We start from the raw sequence: 23839 nt of genomic DNA on the forward strand, positions 1-23839 counted from the left end.
CGCTCGCCTCGTTGTCTTCAGAATCTACGTCGACGTTTCTAGAATATTCTCGCTCGAAGTTCGGCGGTGGTATAAATATTGCGTACTTCGGCCAATCAATCCAACAGGCCAGTTTATTGCAGCTTAAGCTTTAACGGTTTTAGTTCGTTACTGTTTCTGTTAAGACAGAGAGTTTGTGCATTGTACCTAAGGTTACAGTCTTCTTAGTGCGATACGATTCAGAGACATTTTGCATACTTTGGTTTCCAAGTTCGGAAGCAGTGGAAAGCAAGATGAAGAAAAAGCCTCATAGCAGACCAACGCGGGAAAGTGTGAAACGAGGCTTATTTGGCATTCCAAGTGAATGAGTGAAGTGCAGTTACCCACGTACGCTGACATTATGCGACATTATTATTGGTTTCGAAGTGGTTCAAGTCTTGACGAAAGTGTAACTAAATTACCAGTGACTGACATTTGTAAACTAGTTGGACAAAAAGTTGTACATATTTGGCATAAAGCAAGCATTCCTGTGGTTTCAAAAAAAAAAAAAAAAGTTTTTGACATGCTGAAAACATATTATAATAAGTGTCGCACCAAGAAAACATATTTCAGTCGACAAGGACAAGAAGCAACACTTTGGAGGTTTTGTCGGACACGCGGAAAAGTCTCTTTTTGATATTGCGTCTTGTAAATGTAAAACCGTCGAAGATTGCAACTGTGAGACGACACGCAAGATTCCAAAACGAGAATTCAAGTTTCATTTGGACCAGAGAACATCACGGAAAATGAGCATTGGTAACATTGACGTCCGAACAAGCAAATCTCTGTCAAAGATATTTTCCCGTAAAGTGAGAAGATTTAAGGGGCAGGCAACCAAGAAAGACGCTGGAAGTGTTGAAGCAAGTCCATCAACTAGTGGGATTAGGCATAGGCACAGGTCAAAGATACTGACGTCGTCACGGGAATCCAGCGAAGCTGTTGAATCGGGAAGCACGTCGGAATCTGACTTTGAGGCGCGACCAAGAAGGAAACATATCCTAAAGCGCATCTGTCTTCAAAATACAGCGGAGGCAACGTTTAGAACTGGAGCTTCAGACAGACAGGTTGCTTTGATCGCCTCTGCCGTACTTCAGGACGCGAGACTCATAACGCCAGACGACAAAGATCTTGTTGTTGACATATCTAAGGTACGAAGAGGAAAAGATAAACTGGGGGAGAAGACCCAGAAAGAAAAGGCTCACCTAGGCCGGGCGATTACAAGTATCTACTTAGACGGAAAAAATTATGCCACTCTTGTGCAAGAAAAAAAAAAAATTAACAGCAAACTACGAAGACGAGAGGTTACAGAAAAGCATATCACAGTTCTATCGGAGCCCGGTTCAGAATACTTGGGTCATGCCACATCAAAGTCAGGCACTGGCAAGGATATTGCCAACTCTATATTGGAGCTTTTAGAGAAGAACGTACGCATACAATTCTGGGATTGTGGCGCTGAAGATTTTTAGGTGACAAGTTAGACAAGAGTTTCTCAACGGTATTTTCAGCCGATTTTTTTTTTTCACACGTCTTATATCATAGACTGTCCGTGTTCAGAACGAAGACGAGAACTTGGATCAGAGGTTAGAATCTTGGAACCTCCATGGTTACGGTTACGCCGCCATACTTTCACTCAAGAGTACTACTTTCCACGAGAGAGAGAGAGAGAGAGAGAGAGAGAGAGAGAGAGAGAGAGAGAGAGAGAAAACATTTTAATTTTAAAGTATCTAAAACTACATTTTAGGAGTGCCAATTTTCAAAATTTGTCAGGAAAGGACTCTTGCTAAGCCTGAGTAGTATTCTATACCCCGAGTTTCCCGGTCAGAACTGTGAGAGCACCCCTACTCATTTTTTAAAACAAAGAGCCTTTGCCTGCTTTTTTGTTGGTGTTTGTCTGAAAGCGATGCGCCCGTTGTTTTACGGCAAAAATGGAGAGAAAATGTCTGTCTGACGATGCAATACGCCTCAATCTAGAAGAGAAACTTAACAAAAGTGCCGGCAATCTTTTTGAAGCGGAACTATTTGACATGTTTCTAACGGTTTGGTGAATTTATGCATACTGAAAATTATAAATTTGGCTTTTTCGCGATTTTGGACTGCCCTAGCTCTGAAACTATGCATTTTTCGAAACTTCCAAGATCTGTAATTATTATGCTGACTTCAGGAAAACACTTTTTTCACAAAGCTCCACCATTAAAGTCACAGTTCGTAAAGAAACCTGCTTCGTTTTTTTTTTTTTTTCATTTAATTTAAGAAAAGACTTCACATCATAAACTGATATACTGTAGTGGAATGTAGTTGCTGAAAATATAATTCAGTGTTTAAAAATTTTTTTTAAATAAATAGAATGGGTAAAATAATGCACTTTCCAATATTGCCTTATTCTTGGAATATAAAATACGATACACCAAAATGTTGATCTTTTCAATGATGTGTGATACACAATTTTAGAATTTCTAGATTTCAAGATCTGCTTCAAATATGAAAAAGGCCAGAATTCTTGGGAAGGCTTATGTCTTAGAGCCATTACTCAAACTGATAAGGTGGTAGGACATTATAAACTGTGATATGAGTGTTACAATCAATATTAATATAAGTTCAAGTATAATCTATTGGATAAAAATAGAATTTTTGGATACGACAATTCTGTAAACTGCAAATTAACAGAGCCTAGGTTGTGGACAGAAGTCATGTTTAGAAAAACAGAAAATACCTGGACATTTTTTAAAGGAAATTATATTATTACTATGACTAGTTTCGTTCGAACTACATGATACAAAAGTACGAAATTTCATACATGGAAACTTCCTGATGTTCAGTCTATGATTCATTATTCACTTCTGCGTATATTATATATTAGCAGAATACACGTTCTTCGCTTGGGGAGAATATGTTTCACTTTGAACATAAAGAGCTGAATTTAAACAGCATCGAAAGTGCCACTGTTCGTCTCAGCGACTCCGGAAACTATGGATTCAAGACTGATATCGGTCATTTTCTAGCATTTTTAAATATCCCCCCTCCCCTTTTCAAGTTGCAAGGCTGAATTTGGATTTAAACGGAATCGGAAGTGTCACTGTTCATCTCAGCGACCCCGAAAACTATCGATTCGACACTAATATCGGTCATTTTCCATCATTTTAAATATCTCCCCCTCCCCTTCTCAAGTTGCAAGGCTGAATTTGGATTTAAACGGAATCGGAAGTGTCACTGTTCATCTCAGCGACCCCGAAAACTATGGATTCAACACTAATATCGGTCATTTTCCATCATTTTAAATATCTCCCCCTCCCCTTCTCAAGTTGCAAGGCTGAATTTGGATTTAAACGGAATCGGAAGTGTCACTGTTCATCTCAGCGACCCCGAAAACTATGGATTCAACACTAATATCGGTCATTTTCCATCATTTTAAATATCTCCCCCTCCCATTCTCAAGTTGCAAGGCTGAATTTGGATTTAAACGGAATCGGAAGTGTCACTGTTCATCTCAGCGACCCCGAAAACTATGGATTCAACACTAATATCGGTCATTTTCCATCATTTTAAATATCTCCCCTCCCCTTCTCAAGTTGCAAGGCTGAATTTGGATTTAAACGGAATCGGAAGTGTCACTGTTCATCTCAGCGACCCCGAAAACTATGGATTCAACACTAATATCGGTCATTTTCCATCATTTTAAATATCTCCCCCTCCCATTCTCAAGTTGCAAGGCTGAATTTGGATTTAAACGGAATCGGAAGTGTCACTGTTCATCTCAGCGACCCCGAAAACTATGGATTCAACACTAATATCGGTCATTTTCCATCATTTTAAATATCTCCCCTCCCCTTCTCAAGTTGCAAGGCTGAATTTGGATTCAAGCGGAATCGGAAGTGTCACTGTTCATCTCAGCGACCCCGAAAACTACGGATTCAACACTAATATCGGTCATTTTCCATCATTTTAAATATCTCCCCCTCCCCTTCTCAAGTTGCAAGGCTGAATTTGGATTTAAACGGAATCGGAAGTGTCACTGTTCATCTCAGCGACCCCGAAAACTATGGATTCAACACTAATATCGGTCATTTTCCATCATTTTAAATATCTCCCCTCCCCTTCTCAAGTTGCAAGGCTGAATTTGGATTTAAACGGAATCGGAAGTGTCACTGTTCATCTCAGCGACCCCGAAAACTATGGATTCAACACTAATATCGGTCATTTTCCATCATTTTAAATATCTCCCCCTCCCTTTCTCAAGTTGCAAGGCTGAATTTGGATTTAAACGGAATCGGAAGTGTCACTGTTCATCTCAGCGACCCCGAAAACTATGGATTCAACACTAATATCGGTCATTTTCCATCATAAGTCGCACTGTCAAAGTGAAATGATAAAAAAACATAACAGGCCCGAACCTCATCTATGTTGAAAATTTGATCGAATGGTTCAAGATGTACGTAGTTACAAAGACAGTGACTTTCATTTTTATGTATGTAGATACCCGGTGGGGGCACTCGGTCGAAAAGATGTAAGAAGCTTTTTCAGGCCAGCCATTTTGAATGAGGCTTTCCTTATTCACACCATTCGCCAGGGTGGTACCTAACTTACAGGTCCCAGGCCGCTTCCTTCCTTCCCTTTCCCCGGATAGTATGCTCGCCGAGGGACGTCATCCCTTATACGTGACAGGTTAACTGTCCATAGATGCCGAAAGCCCAAAAATCTAACTCCTAAATCCTAAATTTACGCTTTCTATTACGAGCATAATGTATAGGGCCTTCAAAGTTGAAGCAAACTTTGCTGGTTAGTTAGATTAGGAGTCTAAGGTCCCTTTCAACACAGAAATTATATAAGACGTGGATGCAGAGTTTAATAACCTAGGATCCGAACCTCATAAACTCCCTTCGGATATCAAACTTATGTTGTTCGCGCCGAAGAAACGTATGCTAACTATATAGCCACATGTGAGCTTAAATTGAAGTAAGATTTGCAGTTACTTCGAATATGAATATACATGGGAATAACGTTGTCGAATCCAGAAATGAAATAATGCTATTGCATAGAAGCCAACAACAAAAAACACATCTCCACTCCACGTTGTTCTCTTAAGAAACTGTGGATTCTCCGCAAATACAGTACTCAACAGATACTTCACTGCCGACCGTCTACTCAACACAACTATTTGGGTACCAATCTTTCTTAACAGAAAGAAAACACAATTTTAAGCTGATACATAAAACTGTACTCAGATTATGCTTTGTATTTTGACAACCACGAACTCGTACGAAATGAACTGATTTGCAACTTTGGTAGCACGTATACCAAGAACTGTCATAACAGAATTATGTTAAAGTTCTAAACATAACTAACGTTTGCGTTTCTGCTTGTTGGTTCCGTAAACATCAAACTTAAGCCTTTTAAAATTGTACTTCATCTTCAATGATTGAATATTAAATACTTTTAGCTTTGCTTTAAGCATTAGTTTGAACCGCATATATAATGTATAATGTTTCCAAAATTTTAGTCCAAAATTGTGTGTTATACATGGAATAACTACGATCGCTGTACAAAACTGTGTGTATCTTCAGTAAGTCAGTGCGTATAACACGTACATATGGAATTACTCCCACGAGGTTGTATACAATTATCCGGACCTATTCGGGTTTTATTCATATAGCAACAGTTTTATGAATAAAGACTAAGAAAATCATTAATAGAATCTAAATCGCATTGTGCGCTATATACAAGGTAACAGTTCGGCAATTTTGCCTATTAAAATGTCGAGTGCGCATTATATTTGCGTAAATAATGTGGGTACTTGCAGGCACGTAGCCAAGGGGTGGATCCGGACCCGCCCCTTCGAAACCATAAAGGGAAAAAATTAAGGAAGGATGAAACAAAAAGAAGCGAGGAAAAGAAAAACCAACGTTAAAAATAAAAAGATACAAGTGCTGAGTTACTCTTTCTTATGAGGAACTTTGTATGGAGAAAAATGCGGGAGGGAGGGTCTGCCGCTAAAAATGGATATTATTGGAATGGAGCATTCCAAATCCCCTCTAGCTCCATGCTAATCCTATGGACTACAATTGAGAATCGATAAATCGGTTCAATCAGATAGAATCTCAGGTAGAACTTACGAAATGCTAACAATATGAGCCTGGAAACATAGATTCCACTTACACTTGTTAGAGAAATTTTCAATTTCACGGCAACACTAATGCATTTCATAGGTTGCCGAAACAGATCTCGTTACTATCCTTGACGACATAAAACGAAGATAACAAAAAGAAGAAAGAAGACAAGAAGAACCAAGTTCGAATGACTTCGGAAGACTTCTTTTTCAATACTTTGTAAATATTTTACTCGAGATTTCTTCATAGTTTATTATTAAAATATTTACTACCATATCCTCATTTTATCGTCCTAACCAACGAATTCGGGTATGCTGCTAGTAAAATAGTTTAGATTAATTGAGCCTCTGGTGTGTAACCACAGTATTTTTTGTCACACCCTCCCCCTCCATTACGAAATCCTGGCTAAACAAACCAATATAAATTGCCAGTAAAATACTTTAGAATGATCGAGCCCGAGGTGTGATAACCACAGTATTCCATTACGGACCCGCCCCCCTCTATTACGAAATCCCGGCTACGTGCCTGATACTTGCACTGGTACATAATGCTCTATACTGATAATATCATTGTTCGCTTTCAAGCCAAAAACGGTTCGTCGCCAGAGTATAAAAGAGAAGGCTGGTTGTGTATCATTGCCTGCCATTCTCAATGCTTTTACATAGAGGATTAGGATTTTTAGATTTCTAGGCTCTAGGCATCTAAGGCTATTTAGTCCGTCACGTCTGAGAGATGACGTACCTCGAAAGGAAGCGGCCTGGGACCTATAAGTTAAGATACCAGCCCGGCATTTGCCTGGTGTGAATGAGGAAAATCCAGAAAACCCTCATTCAGGGTGACTGCCCTGAAAAAGCGTTTTACACTTTTTTGACCGTGAGCTCCCTCGTGACTAAGCAGTTAGCGTACGCGCCTTTGGCGTGGGAGATCCGGGTTCGGTTCCCGGCGGGAGCTCATGTGGTTCGGATTCCACGTTAATCAGTAGGTCCACGTCTCATATAGCCTCGCTGCTGAACGGGACGCTAAACTAAAATCAACTCAACTTTTTTGACCGAGTACCCCCTCCGGAAATAGAATCCGGGACCGCCCGCACCGAAAGCGAGAGAGTTTGCGACTGTGTTTTTACATAAAATATGTGTGTGCTTTCAGTGTGTGTATGGACCTCGAAACAACCATTTAAATATTTCTAACGTTTGTATGTACCTACGGTGGGATTTCTATGTTCTAACCACTACATACATAAAAATTGCTCTGTTGTTGCTTATTTCACATATTCAAACGTAATCATGCAGCAACTTAACCTACTACCTCGTTTTGAATATTCTATCTTACTTCTTACCATTTTAAACACCAGATAACTAACTAACTAACTCTATGGCCTATGGAACCCGGAGGTTCAATGCCGCGTTCACAAAAGCTCTCCACTGACTTCTATCCTTAGCTAATTGGATCCAGTTCCTACTTTGTATTCCTATCTCTGCGAGATCCATCTTAACATTGTCCTCCCATCTGCGCCTAGGTCTTCCTAATGGTCGTTTTCCGATTGGTCTTCCAGTCAAGACTTTGAAAGCGTTTCTACTTTCTTCCATTCTAGCTACATGACCTGCCCACCTAAGCCTCCTAGACTTGACGACCCTAACAATGTTGGGTAAACCGTATAAACTATGTAGTTCCTCGTTATGAAGTTTCCGCCATTCCCCATTCCCGTTCCTCTTAGGTCCGAATATTCGTCTCAGGATCTTGTTCTCAAATTTTATTTGTAAATATATTTTAACAAAAAATGTTACATGCAATTGGAACGTAGTGGTCATAAAGAAGCCACCTTGTTAGGTCTGCATGATTTTACTTTTCCTGGATTTACATAGCCCAAGCGTTACATCCACACAAGCACTGCGGTATCCAGGAACTATTATTGTTTATTTTCTATAGCAAGCATTGTAAAAGAAAGAAAGAGAGAGCAAAAAAGATGATTATTTCCTTCATACACTTGCCATCAGAACACATCCACCGCATAACAGAGTTGAATGGGGTTTAGTGCCTATGTATTTCTTTCTTCTAAAATTGATTTCTATTGGGAATTTTGAAATTAACTGGAATTTTAATTGTCATTTAATAAATTTCTTCTTTAAGGCTTCTTAAATGTTCCTTACTTTCCCGAAATAAATCTGTGTTATATGTTAACTTAAATTTTGCTATTAAATACTGGAATTATATACAAAACTAGCTGGGGGCTCTGCCCCCAGGCTCCCGCGCTTGCGCAGCCTACGGCCTTGTACCTCTTAAACCCACAATTCTACGGAATTTCAGGTTTCTTTTCGTATTTCCACTATCTAGAATATAATATTTTGTTTCCGTAGAAAACGTCCATTTAAATAACATGGGAATTTCTTCATCACCCCTTTAGATCCCTTAACAGCTAAAAATACTTACTATTGGCAACTTTCCTGTGCATCAAATCAGTAAATCAGACAATAATTTTTAGCAACCTCATCTTATACACAGAATAATGAACTAGCAAAACATGAAAACTACCAATTACAATAAACTTCGCAAGAAATGTCACTAACTTCAATTTTTTTTTTTTAGTTTAACGTCTAATGTTTACGTCTTTTAGGTTAAAAATGGCCAATGATTAATGGATGAGAATTATGGTGAAATTATCGTTTGTGCTCTCAAGAATTCCAAATAATAGACTCTTTTACGCTGACTGAAGTGTGAAGGTGACCTCAAATAGTAGGATTGGGAATACACTTACTTATGTCAACAACTGTTGTTTTGTCGCGTTGTTTTATAATATTAGAGGTGGGCGCCCTGTCATATACAATTGCAAGATGTGAGGAATGAAATATGGAAATAAGACGGGTTAGATTAGTAGAATTTAGCTATCATTATCTTCAAGTCAGGTTCAGCGGTTCAAAATACCGCTTCTTGATATCTTTTACCGTTTTTGCTGTATGGAAATCAGTACTGAAACCGGAGGTAGTGTTACGGATAGTCATATGATGTCTTGAGATATTAAATGAAATTAAGTTTTACGTTCCATGATTATGCTGGCTAAACTAAAGGAGACAATGATGATGAGAAATGAATGAAATGATGGAATGAAGAAACTGGGAGGAAACGAGACAACCCCGAGAAAACCCACGCACACTACGTTTGTCCGCCACAAAGCTCACGGCGCGAGTAGGAATCGAACCAAAGACCCATGCACCAGAGGTGAACGTTCTACCATTGAGCCACCGTGGCCCTCTTGAGATATTGAATCTTTTGAAAAACCTTTTTGCTATTCGTTACCATTTATTTTCGTTCTATTACAATAAAAGCTGAAACTGGAAATAACTAATTTGAACTACTTCCAGTGGTTTAAATAGAGGGTTAAAGGAGGAGAGAGAAGGGAATCTTTTCTGCGAATGCTGAATCGATTGCGAAAAAAACGCTTTTCGATATCTCTTACCGTTTTCGCTCTCATACCTGTCGACAAACGAACCGCTCTATTAAGATTTTCAACACTCTTTCATAGCATAGTTTGGAAGTCTAAAAATATATAACTATTAATTTGATACATACAAAGAAGTCGCTTTGCGGTAGTTCAGTAATGGAGATATTTTCCATGCTAACAGAAATGTACTTAGAAGTTCGCGTACATACGCTAAAGATCACTGCCATAACTGATCACTTGGGTCCGGATTTTTGAAAAATGCATATAGGCAAATACATGTGTAGAAGGTTACTGCACATTCTGACTCTTTTTTAGCATGTCTGTCAAACAACAAAAATTGATCAATAAACAAACAAACAAACAAACAAATCTCTTTACGGCCACATGTTTAACTAACGAAAATACTCTATCCTAGCATGTTTCTCAAACATAACAGCCCTCATGACGGTCACAAGTCCTCACGACCACCATACGCGGATTGAACATTAAGAGATATCTGCAAGGTTAGTGATCATTTTCACAAATTACCAAGTACCACATCAGTAACTTTATCCAAAATCTGTTAAATCATAATTATTCAGTTTAGTAGCTGCTGGTAAATATGTGCAAGTTTGTGCTGTATGTAGTTCTAGAATTTGTACTGCATTAAGTGTTTTGTGAACATCCCTAAGAAGGATGGTCGAAACTTTTTATTAAGGCAGTGAATGTTGAAAGGTCGTTTTCAACTATAAAGCTCATTCAAACAGACGAAATTTGTAGAAAGAAAAAAAATCCTAGTTCCATTCTCTATTCAGTACACATTGTAAATATGCTTTTCTTGAGTGCATATTATTTTTTTTTCAGATGTTTTAGTGCATATCCTCACTGATCACAAATGTTTCCAAGCCTCACTGATCATAAATGTTTTAACACAGAAATGGCTTACCTGATGCAGAGGTCTTATTAAACGCTTGCAGGGACATGAATTACAAGTAAATGCAGAGAAAACTAAATACTTGGAAGTTCGTTCTCATCCTAACACTGCAAATTATGGATGCCTTAAAATATCAAATAATACTTTTGATAAAGTGGACACTTTCAAACATCTAGAATCAATGTTAACAGACCAAAACAATATTAACGAAGAAATTAAATGCTGATTACAAGCAGGGAATTTGTGTTATTATTCAATTCAAAATCTTTTGTTGTCGCAAATTCAGTCGAGGAATTTGAAGTTTAAAATACATAAAACGATAATCATACCTGTTCTGCTATATGGTTGCGAAACATGGTCGCTTACTCTGAGGGAAGAACATAAACTGAAAGTATTTAAGAACAAGATTCCGAGACAAATATTCGGACCTAAGAGGAACGGGAATGGGGAATAGCAGAAACTTCATAACGAGTAACTACGTAATTTACACGGTTTACTAAACATTGTTAGGGTCATCAAATTTAGGAGACTCAGGTGGGCAGGCCATGTAGCCAGGATGGACGAAAGTAAGAGACGCTTTCAAAGTCTTAACTGGAAGTCCAATCGGAAAACAACCATTAGGAAGACCTAGGCGCAGATGGGAGGAAACATTAAGATGGATCTCGCAGAAATAGGAATACAAAGTAGAAACTGGATCCAGTTGAACAGAGGCCAATGGAGAACTTTTGTGAATACGGCACTGAACCTCTAGGTTCCGTAGGCCATAGAGTGACTGAGTTAGTTATTGGCTTACCTGAATCTCCTGCACTCTTTTCTTCGCATGGATGCTTTTTCGCTTTCACTGCCTGTCTTGTAAGTCGACGAGAGTGTTGTGATGATTTCTTTGAGGAGCTGGTACTACTGCTGCTGCTACTACTCGTACTACTGCTGCTTTTCTTTTTCAACCCTTTCAGTGAATAAGCAAAAACACAACGATTACTAACACTGTGGTTTAACATTTCGTAATTACAAATTTAACATCAATTCACAATACAAAATAACCCAAAAGTTACACGAGAAGGAGGAAAACCAAACGAATATGCCATACTAGTAATTTAAAGCAATAATTAGTAATTATTATTTGTCGTTTTCAGAAGCCCCTACACTCAGATTCTTCACTTTTTCCTCCTCTCAGGCCTAACTGTGGGTCTAAACAGCTAGAAAATAAAAGCAAAATTAATAAAATATTAAAAAGCAGCAGCTTAAGAATGCATTAACATCAACATCAATTATGCGTACACAAGGAACCTAGAATAACAATAGCTAATTGTTATGTTTCTATCTCATAATTGTGTACTCCAAATCGACGACACATTTATCTTATTTCAAGATATTGTGAACATTTTGAAATGTAACAGGATTGCCACATCATGTACTAGAAAATTGTATTTATTTCTTAAAACGAGTTTCCCGAGTTCTTCTTTTACAACTTTAAAACGCAAATCATATAGCAGCATTATACAAAGAACCTATTAGGATGCAACTATCCCTTAGACTGTTAAGACATACTAAATTAATGATTTGTCCTTTTTTAACATTTTATATGGTTTAAACACAACATATCTAATGTCCATGTGCAAAGATGAAAACACACTTTAAGAGCCTGACTTACTAAAAATAATACGAAATTTACCATTTTTCTTTTCCTTGTTTTTCATAAGTGAAAGGAGATAATGAAATGTAACTTACCACAATCATAGATAATGTTATTCTACAACAGAAAATATGAACCTGAAGAATTTTCAGTGTTGCCATCTACAGAAATTACAATGTTGCTAGAATGACATTTTCTCCAAAATTTAAGTTAAGGCAGCGACTAGAGAAACAAATTCAACTACATTTGGTTACGTATCATGTTGTTTTGGTATCCATGAACTACTTTTTAGATACATTGTTATTTAATTTTAATAACTATATGTTAAACAATTTTGTTTAAAAAGTAGTTCACAGAATACAAAAACAACATGATAGTAATCAAATGCATGGAGGAAATGTTATTCTGGCAACACTATTTTTTATGGATGGCAACACTGAATATTCTTCAGGTTCATATTTTCTGTTGTAGAATAACATTATCTATGATTGTGGTAAGTTGTATTTCATTATCTTCTTTCGCTTACGAAAAACAAGCAAGATAAAAATGGTAAATTTTATATTACTTTTAGTATGTCAGGCTCTTAACACAACCAGATTTAAACCCAATCGGATATTTGTTGTGATATACCGAGAGTAAATTACAAAGGATTTTTAACAAATATCGTAATACGTCTTAATACAAAACTGGAACAGCAGGCAGCTCACAATGTGTTGCTGTTAATATTCCTTCTTCCTTACACATCGCTGTTTGCATTTTTTGCAACTCTCAATGTATTAGTACCACGAAAAATGTCTGACGCCCCTCGGGCTGCGTCGTAGAAAAGAAGTGTCACCCGACAGTCAGTTCTAATAACCATCAGTCCAAGACAAACTGAAGAGAAAGAATATGCATGCTACAGGCGTTAATGCAGGTTTCTGAGTATTTATATGCATTATTCAGTGTACCAGATAAGCAACACGACAGATCATCTTCAGGGAAGGCCATTTAGCGGAAGGGGAGTTAATAGTGTCTTGTTCGCTGGCAGAACGATGTGTTGAATAACTCAAGTTTTCGAGATAAGGATGTGCAAATGCTCCCTATTACAAGTACTTCGATGGAACGTAAAGCAAGTAAAAATTTTACTACGAATTACAGAACAGTGCAATGGATTTCCTCTTAATTTAGCGTTCCACGTTAATGCTTTAAGTCTAGGGAGATGATGATAATGTACTAAATGATGAAATGAAGAAAGTGGGATGACACGAGAGAACTCCGAAAAACTCCACGCATACATTATGGTGTTCCACCACAAAGCTCACGTGACGGATACAACGAACGTACTCAAATTTGAAATAGCATGACACGTATTCGTTCAGGCTCAAGAAAATGAGGTCTGAAATCGTCCTACTACGTTAACTGTTGTTAACTGTTTTCTTATATAATGACATAATCCACCGAAAATTTGTTCGTGATAACCATTATTATTAGAATGTTATATGATATCTGTACACCTTGTTGCGTGACTAATTTATCTGTTTTGAACAAACAAACAAACAAAAAAATCAATCTTTCAGTTGCATACACACGTATCCATAGTAACGGTTGTTACTGTGTATAAGTGTCAGCAAATTGCTTTACCATGTAACTGAACTGTGGGAGGTGCTGCTTTCTAAGAATTTTATTGGGGGTGTATGTCTTACACCTGCTCTTCAATTGACCGCCAAAGATAAGCCCAACTACATCAAATTTTTGTATGTCGTAAAATGTAGCTCAATTATATATATGGTTAAAAAGGCACGTTCTAAACGATAGTATTATGATCATTTCTATATTTTATCAGCAAATTCTGTAGTATATGTAAAGTGAAAACATGAGTATCTGTAGTGGAAAGAAATCTTTACGGAAATTATTAGTCAGAAAAGTTCCAATGAAAGAAAGTTGGTTTATAGATTAAGGAAAACAGGATGTTGAATTACGTAAGAAGATGGATGGGTATATTTATATTCTATTATATTTGTTAACTGGACTTTTGGAAGTTATTTCGTTTGGGCAAGTATTTTCTTAATTCAATGTGCACCTATACATAAAATTGATCCACTGTTTAAATATTTTGTGGATAATCGATTATGTTAACTACTGAATATGATAGGCCTTCTGCCATTCGTTACTTATTTGGTATTTTTACTTCTTGTTTCATGACAAATAAAATTGTTACTTATGTTGTTAGAAATTAACCTCTCTGATTTAAAAAAAATATACCTGCAGAGTCATAAACCATCAAAAGAACTAACCGATACGTCTTCTGTATTTTCGTGCAATAGACGTAACAGCCTGAACGGGACATTTCAAGACTTAACTGGTCCAGAACAACTGGATCTCTTGCGTAATAAAGCACAATCACAGTGTACACTGTCTGTGAATAATTCTGACGTCGAAGTCGATCTGTATGATGAAACAGCTTTCTATCTGCCAGAATGGTCCCGTTTTCCAAACTTTAAAGTGTTATGAACGAATTGCGTTTCAGTGATATTACTGCTGTAACACAAGAAATCTACATCTTCAGCCAGCTGTATACCAGAAGTAATCCTTGTGTGGAGTAGACAGGCAGCTTTACTTTTCAATAGAGATAGATATGTGTATTTTCATACCCTTTTGTCTGTATTACCGCAGTGACTGTAGTTGTATTACTTATCTGGCACACTGCATAAGTGCCTCTTGTATTGTCGGGAAACGCTGAATAATGTGATAAGACGAAAAAGAAGCACTGATATAGTTACACCGGATATATTTTTGTACATTCTTTACGAGAAAGGTTAACTAGCCTCAAAAAGCACTAATTTTACTCAAAAGATATCCTTCATTTTATGTAAACTTATTTGTGTTATAATGAATACTAAAAGTAGAAATACTTATAAAATCCGCCAAACTTCTAAATCCTTTATTCATAAAACCTTTCTTAGAATAAATTTCGTTATTTTGCATTATTCTCCACAAATAACAAAATGTGTGTAATATGCCAACTGTTCTCAATGTTATGTTTCTACTATCAAACTTAGAAATTTAGATCTATCTTTGATATCTAAGGAAATGTGGAATCTCCGCACTGTTGAAGAGTTGCTCACGAAGCCACATTTGGCTACATCGCATCTAATGTGTCGAATTTTCCTATCTGAGTAGTCAAATACATCAGCCATAAAAAATAGAGCTCGAATGTAATAAGTCGAGATTACAATTACTCTTTAAGGTTGGTTTATAGAGACAAGTTTTACCGACAGATGTCACTACAGTCTTTGTATCTCTCTCATGTATTTTTTACCTTTCACGAAAATTCAGAATTTCTCTTACAAATTTCAACCTGGAAACTTCAAATTTTTAGGGAAGAAACTTCATAACTTATCGAAGGCAAGAATCCGTGAATTTTTTTATTATTTAGAATTTTCTTCATTGTTGAAATGGATATCCAAACCTTTAACAATGGAACTGTTTCAACAATGAAGAAAATTCTAAATAAAAAATTGGCACGGATTATTGCCTTCGATAGGTTATGAAGTTCGTTCTTTAAATTCTGAAGTCTCTAGGTTGAAATTTGTAAGAGAAATTGTAAACTTTCGTGAAAGTTTAAAAATACATGAGAGATATGAATACTGTAGTGACATCTATCGGCAAAACTTGTCCGTTTATACCAACCTGAAACGTCACAAGAACAAAATACGGCCTCTATCACTGTCGTTCATGAATACCGGTCTGCTTCTTTAAATTTTTATAGCAGTGGCAATTCTGTATTTACCCCTTTTAATGAGCAGCAATACTGGAAACTTTAGCATAATATATCAAACGTATTATTAACATCTTTGAATGTAGCTACTATTACTCTAAATAATTATAAATAATTAATATTTTGAAATAATTCTTCTAAAGTGGTAAAGAAAACAACCAAATTACACAATTAAAATAAACACAGGTGAAATTTCTAGCTAAATCATCAGTTTGCTATTTGAAAAAAATAAAATGTTTTGTACTCCAAACATGCAAAATTAAAACACCACACCAGCCCACTTATTTTTCTTACCTGTCGCCGTTCATCTCAAAACAATTCGCCTCTTCTACTAATATTGGATTTAGAGTTTCCTCTACATTACATGTCCTAACAATCCTCCAGTCTATCATAAGTCTTTAGAAGCCACTGTTTCGTTTGAACATTTTCCGCTTAAGTCCCGCTGGTATTTTAACCAATTTTAATGACTTATTATTTCACATGATTTTCTTTTTGTAAAATATTGTATATATATATATTTTTAAATTTTAATATTGTTTCTTTGCTTATATTTTTAATTTTGCGTATATACATACGAAGCATTTTTGATTAGCTTTTTAATCTGTATATGAATTAGTTTTCTTTTTCATCTTTTGTTTGGTAAACTTTTAGAAAATTCATGTAACAGATCACTTTCTGGAGTTTTTGTACTATGAATGAACTTGTTCATTATTAGAAACTCCTTTCTTGGCTCCCTCAGTATTAAAATATTTGTTTTTTTCTTTCTTTTTTAATTGAAATATAAATTCATTTCTTTTCTAATTGAAATATAAATTCATTTCTTTATACAACATTCTGTTCTCGTTAAAAAAGATGGCATCTCGTAATTTTCAATTTTAAACTTAACAAAATAATTGAAAATAAAATTAAACATTAAGGTATGTAAGTGATAGTATTCAATATTTAGATAGTAAATAATTTCATTTTCGAAGAAACTACCTTGACAGTGAATTATAATAAATTATATGTATGTATTTTTTTCTTTTTCTTTCTTTTTTTATTTTTTAATTATTTTTTTCATATAACGTTTTACACTTTTAAACGTATATGTAAGCTGGAGATGCTGTGCATTAATGAAACCCACCCCGATGTTGTTCAATCTATATTTAGATTTGTATTTCGACAAGGTAAAAATTGGTGTCTCTTTATATACATATATAGAGGAAGCACTTTTTTTTTTAATTTATGTTTTTAATTTTGCTTCAGTTTTTGCACTTGTTACTTTCAAGACTCGTTTCTTTGCACTACTGTCATTTAATTTCAAGTATATTGATTGACCTATTAAGCTTTTTCATTTTTTTTTAAATCTCAAAATTTCACATATGGAATGCCAAGCACAACATCCATACCGTGTTTTATTTTTTAATTATTTTATTTTTTCATTAATTTTGCTAGACTGGAAAACGTGTTTTTATTTGCACATAACAACATTATTCAACATACGTATTGTCGAAACAGAATAACTAAGCCATCAAAGAACGCATCAACGAATATTATATTAATATGTGTGTAGAATATACTAATATATATAATTTAACAAATGGACGCCAAGCAGTTTTACAGGTAACTTTACATACGTTTTATGTATATATATATATAATTATTTACACAACCTTACCTCCTAATTATCTCCCCTGAAAAAAAAGTAAAAGGCACATAACGTGCAAGGAATATCATTCCAATTAAATGCTGCGGACTGAGATCAATTTTAGCATCCTCTTGTTACTAACATATTCTATGTAATTAAAGAATGTTTCACTTCTTTAAATTGCAGAATTGAATATAACCCTCCCATATTTTATGTATAATTACAAACCTTCTTTTTTTTAAAAAAAAACTTACTGAAAATAGAATCAATAATAAATAATAAAAATCTTAATTTATAAACAAAACATTGCATTCCACTTTTCCATGTTACTTAAAAGTATTATACTGTGTTTCATCAAATTATTCAGTAATAAGATTTCATGTTCTTTCAATTAATATCTTTCCCATTTCTGAAATAAAATTTCTAATTTTATTTTGTTAAAAAAACATTCTCTTTGCCATAAAGAAAATAAATACTGAAGTAGCCTTCCTTTTGCTAGAAATCCATTTGTTTTTTGTAAAATTGTTAATCATAATATACTTAAATAAATAAGTTTTATGTATATGATTTTGTTATGCTTTTTTCTTGTCTTTGTTTGTTTTTATTTTGAATAATATATATATATTCTGTTTTTTAAGTTAATAATGATATTCTTGTGAAACGTTCCAGTAATTCTGAAAAATAAGTTTTCAAATAACCATTATTTTAATCATCTGTCATATGATTTTGTGTTTTTGATCAAGTTCTTGCTTTCAAATTCTATTCCAGTTATCTTTCCATGGTCCCTGTCAAAGTGTCCTTTCGCCTTGTAAAAATTTAATCAGTCTTCCAAGGTTTCATGCTTGTTTCTTTAAATACATTGGAAATAATGTTTTTTGCTAGTATCTAATAAAAGCTCTCACATATTCCACCTACAGCCAATAAAATCAGCTTTTTGTTGTTAATTTCAATTGACGTTAAAGATATAATTTCAGTTTCAGTCTTGTCTTGAAACTTTTATTTGTTTATTTATATTTTCTTTCTTTCTTCTTTTTTCTTTTTTACACTCTATTTCATTCACTTTAAAATTTTGAAGTTGATATTATTATTATTATTTTGGTTAATAATTATTTGTGGTATAGGACGTGCATTTCGTTATAATTGATATGATTTGCTGAACTTTTTTATAATAAAAGCTCCAGTACCAAGGGCAAGCATATTCATTTCTTTCATTTTTAAAACAAAATCTCATACCAGCACATAGATATAAATATATATATATATATGAACACATATATTGAGCAACTTGAGGTAGCTATATGTATAGACACATATATTTGAACGGTGTTTACTTCAAAACTGATTCATACATTCAGAATTCATTATTTAAAAAATGTAATCAAAAAACTGTTTAAATTGATGTAGGATGAGAGCAATTTTTCATTTAAAAAATATGAAAATAATGCAATTCATTTAAAATATTAAACTGATCAACGCTTAACGCATTAAATCAGTGATGGAAAAAAAATTATTTAACAACAGAGCTTGATCTAGCTTCAATAGATAAAAAGCTAGTGAAATTCGCTTCTTTCAATGAGAATGATTGTATAAATTTCAATCATTGCTACCTCGAAACACGTTTTCGACGTTTCTTTTTCTCGAAAGAATTTAAAAATTCATCTACTGTTTCAGAATTTTGAATCACGGATTGATTTCTAGTGTTATGTTTCCTTTGGCTTCGAGTTCTTTTCTCTTTTGTAGTAGATGAGTCTTTACTTCTGGTTTCATATTTTGTTTCAAGAGTTACGTAATGCGCCACCTGCATGTTATTTGCTATTGATAGATCTAATACTTTTTTACAATTTCCTTTACATGTTGGATCTCTACACTGCACACAATACACATTTTGCTCCGACTTTTTTTCTCCACTAGTACTTATTTCACTTTGAACATTTACGTATGTGCTACTTGGTTGCACAGTCTCATCACTAGTTCTTTCCACATAAAAACCTGGATTATACGGTGGTAAGTTTTGCAGATCAAATGAATTAGCAACGGAAACTTGTGGCTTATAATTTTGTACTTTATTTTCACCTAAGAGTTCTTTTAACGCTGATTCTCGTTCGATTTTTATTTTATCTACTGGATCAGCTGTTTGTGGCCGTTGTGGATATGCACTTTCAGAATTCGTGACACTGAAATGTGGATAAATATTTTTACTATCGATTATTCCATAATTTGAATACATCTGCGCATTAGTATATGTACAACTATTACCATATACACTGTATTGTGAACAATCGGCTATACTTCTACGGTCATTCTCTTTTTTATAATACCGTTCATTTGACTGAGCATGTTGAGTAGTGTACTTTGCACTATCAGCATTAGTTTCCGTAATAATTACAGAATTATATACAGATTCAGTTTTTGTAATATTATACACTTCAGATTGTGAAGTTATTTCGTTTTTCCCGGTATATGAATTACTTATACTTACATTTTGACTGCTTTGTTGTGAATTTTCAATTTTTACATTTTGTATAGGTTTTCTAGTATTATTTTCTGTATTCAATGCAGGTGGTTGATAATACTGCACGTTGGCACTTGTATTTTTGCTAGATGTCATACTAGTTGTTTGACTGACTGTAACATTTGGATTAGGCGATGTTTTGTTCATTTGATACATTTTTTTAAGTAAATCGTTATTATTTACTTCTAATTCTGCAATACTTATCATTGGTGTAGGTGGATATGATGTTAAACGTGGAGTGCTAGCTTTCGATCTCAAACTTTCACTTATTTCTTGTATGCTGTCTTTTTCTGTCGTTTTACTTGACATTTTAAGTCTTTTCTTAAATGGTAAAGACGAATCTGATTCTAAGTCATATGAATCACGGGAAAGTGATTCTTGGATTCGTTTCAAAAGTTCTTCATCTTCTGGTCGCAACAGCTTTTGAGAGTTCTCTTTCATCCCTGAGTTGCTATATCGTGGAGGCACTTGATTATACTGGTAACTACCTCGCAGCGACCTGTTTGACATATAATCAGGAACAGCATTATACACGCTGTACGTGGTGCACTCGGAGCAATTACATTTCATAGCACTGGTGATTTCTGCAAGAGTTTTAACTGCCTTATTTGGAGTGCTTGACGTATTTATTCGAGTGTAGCTAATGGCAGGTCTTGTAGCTTGTAAAGGAACACCTGTAAAGACTTCCTGAGTGAATTCACTTCTGTTAGTCCCTGTACTCTTTATGACTGCACTCGACGATGCAGTCTTGTTTACTTTACGTGCTGACTTACCATATATATTTTCTGATAACGTACCTCTAGAAGATGAACTTGATTTTTTCCGCGCCGGAGACTCCTTATTGGATCCACTAGACGACAATTTCGGAGGCGAGTTCTTGGCATCTACTATGACGTGTGGAACATATACTTCACAGCTCTCATCACACTTAAGCGGCGACAGCCCAACTGTTGGCTGATAACGATACGACATCGCCATCTTAGACGAAACAGATGACGGTGCATAAGTTGTGTTTTCACTTTGTTTAACATTCTTTGACTCAGCAGTATCAGTTTTGTATGTTTGAGCAGGAATTTTCTTAGCAGTTGGAACATACTGCCTGTTGTAATTCATGCCGTCTGTCGATCCACTAGCTTGGCCAGTACTTTCTAAACACTGTTCATTAAATACAGGCGGTGTACTAAGAGGAGTATAGTATCTCATCATATTGACATCCTGGTAAGGATTTACTTCATAATATGAAGGCATTTTCTCGCCTGGATTTCTAATGGCAGTAGAGAGGGCACTTGGCATATTTTTATCGGAACTGGAAGTAGTCTCCGTACTACTTATATTGCTATTGTCTCTGAAACCTGATGATGAAGCACTAAGGACAGGATTTTCCTCATACCCTGAACGCACGAACTCTTCCCGTTTCGATACCCCGTACAAACTAAACGCATCATGGTACGAAATTTTACCTAATCCCCGCTTACCTGTCCTCATATCAAAGATGTTAGCATTTTCACGTGAATTGGACTGCACCGCGGCGGGATCGTTTACACTTTCTGTATGAGTTCCAGCTTGCTCTTCATTTCCAACATAGCTGTTACCAGTTGATTCGTAAAATGCCCTCTCACGCGATGACATAAATTTATTATACTCAGAAGACCCAACTTCTTCATCAAATGCCTCTTCTCGAGGAGGTTCTGGATACATATATTCTCTGTGCTCTTTATCATATAATGGGACATCGTCCTTAGGTTTTAGCAATGCATTCATCATTTCCGTTAACGTTAAATTATAACTGCAAAAGCCTCCCATTTCAGGTGATTCCTGAGTTGCACCAATTTCATCTGCAGGAATATCACCTTCCAGCTCCATTGGATGAACTGTTAATACACTGCCAGATGTTGGAGACTGCCCATTCGATACATGACCAAGCATCTCCATGACAACCTCCTCATTGCCGACTCCAAAGAAATGGTCAAGTGCGGATTCTCGTATATCACCATCGTCGCTCAAAACTGTGTCTTCACTGAAGACTGATAATGGGCCTTTAGACCCTTGAGGCCTCAACTCTGCAAGAATTTCTATATCGGAATCTGTATCCATTGGAACTAATTCCGTATCCACAGGAACTGAAGACTTTATATTGCTCTCACTGTGTTTTTCTTCTTTCGAAGAGTCCATTTTCACAGACGAAGAATCACATATTTCATAAGATACCACACAACCTGATGGAACACTACTACTTGTGCTTGGACTAGGACTACTACTTGCAACGTATTTTTGTTCCTCTTCTAAGGAATCGAATTTAATATCTTGCATGAGTTTTGTCGACACATCTGAGTGGGACATTTGCACGGACTCATTATTAGTTGATGGTTTTTCTTCTTCACTTTCATTGTCAGTGGATACAACCGGTTTATGACTAGCATCAATTGACGAAGGACTTCCTAACAATTTATCAGTACTTGTGGGAACGATTACGGAATCTGATACATCACTGAGGTTCGCTAATTCTTTCACTTTGATGTCCATATGATCAGAAGAATCATAACTATTAGAATTACACAAGTCATCCATACAGTGCTCACTATTCGAGTCCTCTGTTACAGACGACACAAATGAGTCCGTTTCCTCAACTTTCACCGCGGACGGTGAAATTAATTGATGTTCTTCGCTCGGTGCAGGCGACGATTCAATATTGTGTCCTGCGATTGGAAGATCACTAGTAATATCTTTTTCATGAACCAAGTGAGGTACGAGGACATCACTTGTAATGTCTTTCTCTTTTATTAGATCAGTTACAAGAATTTCACCCTTGTCCATGTCTTGCATTTCGTCTCCGGACGCATTTGTACAGCTTAATTTATCACAAGGAGGTGCATGAATTACTAAATCTTTTAATGGCATAGATAACGATGATTCTAACTTCTTTTTCTCTAAATTCTTCTTTTTCTTTTTCTTCTTCTTTTTCACTTTTTGCACTTTCGCCCGTTTGACATTAGTATCACTCTGAGAAGAAACCTTACACGAAATATCTTTCTTATCTGTTTGCGCCTTTTTCTTATTTTTCTTTTTCTTCTTTTTAACACCTTTCAACGCCTTTTCTTTCTTTATTTTTAACTTCTTTACCTTTTTATCACACTTTAGTTTCGTTTTCACTTTTACCACACGTGAAATCTCCCCCAAACTGGCCGCTTTCTCCTTCGAGAACTCCTGAAGCTGTGATGTCTCGGGCAAGTTGCCTTCTACCGTAGAGATGCTCGTCCAGATGTCATTGATCAACCTACTACTCCCTCCAGTATCCCCCTAGAAAGAAAGAAAGGCGTAAGAAACAAAAAGGGTATTTCAGAAGCATTAGTAAATTCGAGCATGTATTTAATTTAAATGTTTTTATTTCGTTTCTCTGCTACAAACATTAAATTTTTACTAAGTTTTATGCCATATATTGCACACATTTTGAATATATTCGTTTCAGAACTTCTTTTAATAATACCGAAATTTTATTTCATATGAATTACAACAGTATTTATCTTGCATTTTTAGCCAGTATACAATGATGCGAAGTTCAGAAGAAAAACAAATAAATAAAGTATAAAGATAGGTTAAAAAGCACGTTTATTTGATGTTTAGATATCATTTATATTTCGGACTCGTGAAAAAATAGCTGTTAATAGATAATACGAGAAATTGGGGTCCCTGGTTCAATCTCAGCTCGAGCTAAGTGAACTTTGTGGTGGACAAACACCGTGTGCGTAAGTTTTCTCGGGGTTCTCCCACTTTCTTCATTTCGCCATTTCATTCATCTCTCATTATCACTTTGTCCTTTAGCCTAGCTGACATAACCGTGGGAT

General features: G+C 35.6%; 1 protein-coding gene across 8 annotated transcripts in view; it reads right to left on the minus strand.

The window, feature by feature from the left end:
* The window catches only part of LOC145674390 (uncharacterized), a 253542-nt gene that overhangs the window by 51200 nt on the left and 178503 nt on the right, over positions 1-23839 (minus strand). For 5 of the 8 annotated variants that reach the window (XM_081744374.1, XM_081744372.1, XM_081744375.1 and 2 more), the window contains one exon: positions 17068-23294. In XM_081744374.1, the coding sequence (XP_081600500.1) occupies positions 19089-23294 (4206 nt within the window). In that variant the 3' untranslated portion in view covers positions 17068-19088. Of the gene's footprint in view, positions 1-11261; positions 11415-17067; positions 23295-23839 lie in introns of those variants that run through there. The other 3 variants (XM_081744377.1, XM_081744378.1, XM_081744379.1) reach the window with 2 other exon arrangements.

The sequence above is a fragment of the Thermobia domestica genome, chromosome 17 (assembly GCF_964235325.1).
Source record: "Thermobia domestica chromosome 17, izTheDome1.hap1.1, whole genome shotgun sequence".
Lineage (NCBI taxonomy): Eukaryota > Metazoa > Arthropoda > Insecta > Zygentoma > Lepismatidae > Thermobia > Thermobia domestica.